Consider the following 8,419-nt stretch of genomic DNA (forward strand, 5'->3'; position numbering starts at 1 on the left):
CCTCCAAAAAATCCATAGAGAGGTGTCTTGCGGCTCCGCAGCCATCATCATCATCATCATCATCCCTCCCTTTCCTCCCCCCCGTTTTCTATCTGGCCCGTGAGGATCGGCAGGTAAGCGCGAAAAGAGTGCAGGGCGCGTTCGTCCGCGCGCACACTGCGACGGAACCAGAGAAGGAGGCTACGGGGGGAGAGGAGGGTCAAGAAAGCTTCGCCGCGCGTCGGCCTTCGCGATCCTCTTGCGGGGCGCGCGCGGGGGCCTGCTATGAGGGGACTGAGATGGTGGGGGGGCGGGCCAAACTACGCGGTGATGGAGGCGAGGGCGAGCTTCAGCGAAGAAGCCATTGCCGCTGCGCCGCAGCTCCTCCTCTTAGGCAAGCAAGTGTGGGAGGCGGGCTTAGAGAAGTGAAACGGCCCCGCGCGCGCGTTCTATGGTGTAGTGGGAAGGCGCCGCTCTAGGCTCCGCCTCGTTGGTTGGAAGGCAAAGGGAGGGGGTAGGCGAGCCGCGCGCGCTGTGGTGGAGGGTCGCTCTAGGCTCCGCCTCGTTGGTTGGAGGGAGGTGAGTCGCGCGCGCGAGGCGCGTGCGCAGACTGCTTCGCAGCAGGCCTCGCGCGGGCACACCAGCGCGCATGCCCCGTGCACGCCTAAGCCCGTCCCTCCCTCCTTCCCTTCGCTGGTTACTCTCACTGAGTTAGCGCCGCCGCCGCTCGCTCGGTCACGTGGTACGCGCGCGCTTGGAATGCACGCCAGGGGCTACGGCCTCCGACTCTGGACAGATTAGCTCCATTCCCAAACGCCTGGGATTGGAAGCCATCATGACGGGGCCAGCCCCCTCCGTTCCCGAGTAAGCCTCCTCCTTTAGGCCTCTGGCTCTGGTTGGGGAGGGGGCTTTTTGGCTGCTTCCACACTGGAGAAATAACCTGATTTGACACCGCTTTAATTCTTGTCTGGCTCAAGGCTGTGGAATTCTGGGAGTTGGGAGTTTGTTGTGGGCCCACAGCGGAGCGGAGCTGTACTCCCGATTTGTATGGCTCAGAAGAAACTAACTTTCCACTCTCCTTCTGCTGAGGCCTAGCATCGCCTGCAGCAGTCAGGGAGCAGAGAGGGATGGAGAGCTCAAAAGCTTGCGGGACATTTATTAGTCAAGACCAGTTTCAAGGCTGACCCCTGTGTTCATGACAGCGAGAGAACCACAGAGAAATAAGTGGTCCGGTCGTAGGCCGAAAGCATCATGAAAGAGAGCAGAGACAATAAAGCATTTCCCTATTCGTAGAGCATCTTACTAGCTAAAAACAAACTAAAGATAATCAGTGAAAGCACGGCCCCATAGAGTTGCAGAGGTACTAGATTTCACAATCTCTTATCCTTTTCATGACATCAGACATAAGCTTCCGGTGTTGGTTGCACTAGGCTTGTTCTGCCGCAGTTCCCTTTCTAATACCTGATCTCAAGAGATCAACTGAGAGAGGAACCTGGTGGAACAACTACTCTAGTAGCTGAGATCCACTAGTAGAGTATCCAAAGAAAGGGCTGAGTGACGGAGGAGCTGAGCCATTCCAGGTTCAAACCTTTTGCAGTTCTGGTCTTAGCCACAGCTTTATAGCTGTCATAACAGTAGCAAATACATTTCTATACCGCTTATCAGTGAACTAGCACTCTCTGGGTTTACAATGTGTAAGCCAATTGCCTCCAACAAGCTGGATACTTATTTTACTGACCTTCAAAAGGATGGAAGGCCGAGTGGACCTTGGAGCTCTAGCATTGAACTCACAACCTTGTGGCTGCAATGAGTTCAATGCGCCACCGAGCTCCTTCCTGCATGGCCAAGGCTCCATTAGTAAGGCAAGCCTAAGCCGCTTCCAGTCCCTTTAGGGTGCAAGGAATATGGATTCTAGACAGCAACTGCTGGCCTAGGGTTGGCTTTCCTGTCAAGAAAACTTTCAGACCTCAGCATCAGATTTGGATTTATTCATTTGAAAACATCCTTTCTGTAGCTAACTTTAAATGTATCATTAAAAGATAGGTATATGGGTGCCAGTGTAGGATAGCTGAAAGTTGACCAAGGAGACTTGGCTCAGCTATGAAGTTCACCACATGTCCTTGAATCCCTCTCTGTCTTTCAGCCAAATTCAAAGAGTTATGTTAAAGTGAAATGGAGTCGGGAGGGAGCAATGAGGTCCTTGAAGGAAGAGCGGTTTAATAGTGATTATATTCTCTTAAGAAGCCTCAAAATTTTCTCTTTCAGGTTCAGGGTCCTCAGGATAACGGTTAATCTGCTGTCAAAACTTTGTTCAGATATTAAGAAAAGATACTTCATTGTTCATGGTATAATTTTAACATTTCTTTTTTTCCCTTTTTTTAGTGTTTTGTTAATCCTGATTTTAGTAAATTATGTAACTCACTAGATAACTTAAAATTTCACAGATAAATAATAGGGCATATTTGGAAGGAGAAGAGAAAGGCCTTTGTTGTTCTGGCCATCTTCTCCCCTTCATTTCACGAATCCCTCTCTTCATCTCCCTCTGATCCCTTCTTTTCTAAACTCACTACTGTTGTTGCTATCTTTGTCATTCCCTAGAATAGCTGGGGGCAAAGAGGAAAGGTATGCTCTGCAAAGCCATCAAGCATTGTAGACTTCCACTGTCTCTTATTAGGCTCATTCCAGCGTAAACGCTTGACAACTCTTGACAGTTTCAGAAACCCAGAAATATTTATAGCAGTGATCCACAGTTCACTTAACAGGTTTATTTCATTGCTGAGCCTCTACAATAACCTGCCCACTTTTGTTTTTAAGGGTTATTAGTTGATTGGAATTGTTGAGCAAATTAATTTAGAAAGCTTAAAGCTATTATATTTTTCACAATGTCTTTATTTGTTTTCAAAGTAACTAATAAGTAATCATTTCATTATTTTCCTACAGGAGTTTTTCATCAGTATGTCTGAAACCATTAAATATAATGACGACGATCACAAAACCGTGTTTCTGAAAACATTAAATGAACAGCGGTTGGAAGGAGAATTCTGTGACATAGCAATTGTAGTAGAAGACGTGAAATTTAGGGCCCACAGGTGTGTGCTTGCTGCTTGTAGTACTTACTTTAAAAAACTTTTCAAAAAACTGGAAGTTGACAGTTCATCAGTAATAGAGATAGATTTCCTTCGGTCTGACATATTTGAAGAAGTGCTAAATTACATGTACACAGCCAAGATTTCAGTTAAGAAAGAAGACGTAAATTTAATGATGTCATCCGGTCAGATTCTTGGCATTAGATTTTTGGATAAACTTTGTTCCCAAAAACGTGACGTGTCTAGTCCAGAAGATAATACACAATCAAAAAACAAGTACTGTCTTAAAATAAATCGATCAATTGGTGAATCTAATGATAACCAAGATGATGATGTTGAAGAAATTGGAGATCATGATGATAGCCCCTCGGATATGACGATGGAAGGAACTCCTCCTAGTCAAGAAGACGGCAAATCACCAACTGCTACACTAAGAGTTCAGGAAGCAATTCTGAAAGAGCTGGGGAGTGAAGAGGTTCGAAAGGTAAACTGCTATGGTCAGGAAGTAGAGTCTATAGAATCTGCTGAAACTAAAGACTTAGGATCACAAACTCCACAAGCTCTCACATTTAATGATGGCATCAGTGAAGTGAAGGATGAACAGACACCAGCATGGACGACAGCTGCTGGTGACATGAAATTTGAATACTTACTTTATGGTCACAGGGAACAGATTGCATGTCAAGCATGTGGCAAAACATTTTCTGATGAGGCACGATTGCGAAAACATGAAAAGCTGCATACTGCTGATAGACCCTTTGTTTGTGAAATGTGCACTAAAGGCTTTACTACTCAAGCTCATTTGAAGGAGCATCTGAAGATCCACACAGGCTACAAGCCATATAGCTGTGAAGTTTGTGGGAAGTCTTTTATTCGTGCTCCAGATTTAAAGAAGCATGAACGAGTTCACAGCAATGAGAGGCCGTTTGCATGTCATATGTGTGACAAAGCTTTCAAACATAAGTCCCACCTGAAAGATCACGAAAGAAGACACAGAGGGGAAAAGCCTTTTGTCTGCAGTTCTTGTACCAAAGCGTTTGCCAAAGCATCTGATTTAAAGAGGCATGAGAACAATATGCATAGTGAAAGGAAACAAGTAACAAGTACCAGTGCTCTTCAAAGTGAAACAGAACAATTACAAGCAGCAGCCATGGCTGCTGAGGCAGAACAGCAACTTGAAACTATAGCATGTAGTTAAAGACAAAAGTACTGTTTTAAAATGTGTGGTCTGATAAGCTCACAGCTGAGATGAATATTTGAAAAGGGACTTAACAGAGCAAGAAATGTAGTTTGCGATTCACAGCAAAGACCCACCCCATCAGAAATATTAAACAAGGGACAAGGCCGTGGGTTGGGCAACAGTCCATTTGGATATAAATGAAAAAGCAATGACAGACTCTTATTCCATTAGAAAACTCAAGGTTTTAGTGCATGCTTGTCCCGTTGGAGCGGACTCTATGCATGTGGAATGGAAGGCCTTACACTCCAGTGAACAGTGAAATGAAGATTAAATGTTTCATTTTAAACTACTTTTATTCCAGTAATTCCTGTTGCTTGGCATTCTAGTTCTGAGTATGTTTGCTGTGATGCTGGGAATCCCTGAATTCCCACAGAAATTGTCAGCAGTGGTAAGAAGTGACAGGACAAGCTGCTGAACCAAAAATGTACTCCGATTAGGGATTCATTGGATTGAAGCTGTTACATGAAAGTAAACCTCAGTGGATTTCAGTAGAAATTAGTTCCCTGTAAGTATGATAAAATGAGCTTAACATCATGCTCTTAGGTTTCATTGGTCTGCAGATGTTGCTCTCAGTGAATATTGAACAGCTTGAATAAATTATGCTACAACATTTTTTATTATCTTTAAATTATGATTTGGAATGAATACAAGAACTCACTTGGGAAAAAAATTGCACTAAATGCCAGCCCTCTAATCAAAATTTATGGTGATGTAATATAACTTCAGTGTTTCATCAGATACCTCTTTGCAGTTGTCTTGTTCCAGCTTAATCCATTATAGTGGTCACTGAACAATAGGGACTGCCTTGCTTGTTTTAATTACTCTAGGTGGTGACTTAGAATATCACAGTTTCTCCCCCCCTCCCTTAATCATCAAACTTCAAGGCTATAATCCCATGCAGACATGCAGCTGTACTCAGTGGAGCTTGCTTGTAAGCAAACATGCACCAGACCAGGCTGTAAGACACAGTGCACTCTTTCATGGTGATGTTCTAAATGGAGGTCATTTGTATGAGCCTGCCATGGCTGTCATAGAGTTCTCTCACACATTATTCTGTCCTGTGTTTTCTCTGTGAGTGAGTGAACTCAGCCTGCCGTTTCACTAAATGGTATGACTCAGATACAACCTTAGCACTTAAATTAATATTGTGCCTGTATTAGAACAGTCTTTTTATGAAACTCAGGATAAACTGGTCTGATGGAATATAGTTTGCTGAGGATGCACTTTAAAAGAATATAAGGAGACATATTACTGTTCCAGTTTAACAAAGGAATGTAAAATTACATAGCTGAATCCCATTCTGTTTACCTGTGATGTTTCCTGGTTCAAAATTAGGCATTCCACAAGTCTTACAGCACAGTACTATGCGTGTTTACTCAGAAATCCCACTGAATTCAGTAATGATGATTTCTAACTAATGTGTATAGGACTGCAGTCTTCAGCTGCAGTTCAGTTACCTGTGATGTTTGGTGTTTTGGAGATATACATCCTAATTCTTTATTTGGAAGTCCTACTAATTTCAACTGGGCTGATTTATTATTAACCGGTGCTTAGTAGCTACAGTTATTCTGCTTATCTCACAGAACCACCAGCTTTTCTTTTTCTTTTCTTTTTTTTGGACTATGTTCTACATGTGTCTCTGGATATCTGTTAAGGCAGGAAGATGCCTATTAAGAGGTGTTCAAGAAATGAATATGTATAAAATTTCTATCATTGGGCATTTTACTGTAAAGGGGTATGACAAATTTATGATTTCACCATTTGTTTAGTCCGCCCACCTCAAGTTGATTAACTGGTTTGATTTGAAATAGAATTATCATTTTGATATACAGTCACCCCTCCTAATGTGCAGATCTGAGATCTGCACACTTGAATATATGCGGAGGGGTGACCTCCACTATTTGCAATGGCATGCACGCCTGACATGCAGAGGGACGTGCACCATTCAAGCCTAGGGAGCATGAACAGGTCCCCCGCAAAAACAGAGGGCCAACTGTACTTTCATATTTTTCAGTTGTTACAGTTTCATTTGTAACAAATTATAGAATGGAATTCCCATTCAGTAAAAGGGAAGCTGGTAGTCAGTCAGAGTCTTTAAAGAAAAATGTCAACATATTTAGCCTTTTTTTTTTTTTTACATACTTGTATCTTTATTATCAAGATTACATTTTAAGTAACATTGGACAATATTAGTGTTTTTTTAACATCAGGTTAGAATGAGTAATTGTAAATTATTGTTGTGTCAAATCATATTTTGCATTTCTAAATAGTAATTATGGCTAACATTTTTAAGTATTAGAATAAAATTACATCCAACTATTGGTCTTTGCTACAGTGTCATTGTGAATCATCCATTGAATAGTCAAGTTTAAGTTAGATTTAAAGTGCTAAGAGTTTGAAAATTGTCCTGTAAATAAAACATGACTATTTTAGAATATATACATGTTGTGTCCCTGTACCTCTTCCAAGAGCAGTAGTTATTTTAATTTTTGATATCTTGGTTTTGACTAAGTGGTTTGAGCATTGCATTACGACTCTGGAGATCAGGTCTCTATTCTCAACTCAGCCATGGAAACCCCCTGGGTGACCTTGGGAGAGTCACACAGTCTCAGCCCCAGAAAATCCTGTGATAAGATTGCCATAAGTCGGAAAGGACTTGGAGGCACACAATAACTACAACAACAGTTTGATGTCCATGTGATGGTGGTGGTAGTAGTTTATGCTGCAGAACAGTTACGGATAGCCAATAGGTAACACTCATGTTTGTAACAGAAAACAAAAATAACACTTGCATTATTCCTGCTTGACCACGGAAACCAACAGGGTGCTTGATTTGATTCAGCTGCTCAGGTATATCTCAGCAAACAGCTCCATGAAAGTAGAGGCCAGCAGAGTCCTAAGGCAAAAGGACTCCAGATAACATAGCTGCAGCACCCAACCCAATGTCAGTTACGTTTCTTAGTGGAAAACACATATAGAGAACTAAATAACCTGAGGATATCAGATCTTAGAAGCTAAGCAAGATTGGGCCTGGTTATTATTTGGATGGAGCACCAAGGAATACATATAGGAAGGCAAGGGCAAACCACTTCTGAGTATTTCTTGCCTAAGCAAACCTTGTGAAATTAATGGGGCTGCCATAAGTCAACAGGCAATGAAGGCATGCAAGAGCATGCGTGAATGTGTGCACACACTCTTTTAATAGACTTCAGTGATCAATGAAGCTCTAATCTGCTGACTTGTGTAACATGAAATGCAGTCAGAGAGAAGGAACAGGGACAAGGACACAACTCTGGAAACCTTGACTAAAAAGACACAATGATGGATCATTTCATTTTGTTTACCAAAAGAAGTTGGGCATTAAATGTCAGGTGTAAAATATCGTGAACGTGTTTATTAAATATAGACAAATGTCAACCACACAGCTTCAGGGGAGGGTGTCTATCATTGAATTTGAGATTTGGAACGGATCACAAAGACCATCTAGTGACTATGCCAATCCCCTGCTTTGCAGGACTAAAGCACTCCTGAAAGCTAACTATCCAACCTCTTTTTAAAGATCTCCAAAGAAGGAGAGTCCACCACCCTCCAAGGCAGTCACTTATACTGTTAAATAGCTCTTACAGTAAAGAGGGCATTACTAATGGTTAGGTGTAATCTCTTACCTTATAATATGAATCATTTGTTCATGTTCATCTCAGTCTTATCTTCCCCAAGCTAAACATACACAACTTCCTAAGTTATTCCTGATAAGGAATAATAATTCCCAGACCTTTAATCATTTTGGTTGCCCTTCTCTGGACACATTCCAGCTTCTCAATATCCTTGAACTGTGGTGCCCAGAACTAGACAAAGTATTCTAGGTGAGGTCTGACTGACATAGGATGTTATCAGGCAAGAGAAATTGGAAATATAATCCAATGACAATCTGTATGCAATCATGAGGTTTCATGTTCTTGCGTGAGAGGTGATCACACGCAATTTCGGGCAATGGCAAGCTATTTTTGGGCAATGGGAAGTCAGTTCGAACACAATTCGAATTCACGTAAATTCGTTGAACTAGCGAATTCACATGAATGCATTCTGGCCCCACTTTCTTTTCATTCGAAATTAA

General features: G+C 42.2%; 1 protein-coding gene across 3 annotated transcripts; it reads left to right on the plus strand.

Annotated features, from left to right (window-relative positions):
* On the plus strand, positions 1-6,774 carry LOC121917318 (zinc finger and BTB domain-containing protein 14). Of its 3 annotated transcripts, none has more exons than XM_042443193.1 (3): positions 1-113; positions 2,245-2,324; positions 2,920-6,774. In XM_042443193.1, the coding sequence occupies exons 2-3, from the start codon at positions 2,322-2,324 to the stop codon at positions 4,261-4,263; spliced, it is 1,347 nt and encodes a 448-aa protein (XP_042299127.1). In that variant the 5' UTR covers positions 1-113; positions 2,245-2,321; the 3' UTR covers positions 4,264-6,774. The 3 variants fall into 3 exon arrangements, with proteins under 3 accessions (XP_042299127.1, XP_042299126.1, XP_042299128.1); XM_042443192.1 differs by lacking the exon at positions 1-113 and adding an exon at positions 450-843; XM_042443194.1 differs by lacking the exons at positions 1-113; positions 2,245-2,324 and adding an exon at positions 450-843.
* Positions 6,775-8,419: the final 1,645 nt, after the last annotated feature.

Source organism: Sceloporus undulatus, unplaced genomic scaffold (assembly GCF_019175285.1).
Source record: "Sceloporus undulatus isolate JIND9_A2432 ecotype Alabama unplaced genomic scaffold, SceUnd_v1.1 scaffold_15, whole genome shotgun sequence".
Lineage (NCBI taxonomy): Eukaryota > Metazoa > Chordata > Lepidosauria > Squamata > Phrynosomatidae > Sceloporus > Sceloporus undulatus.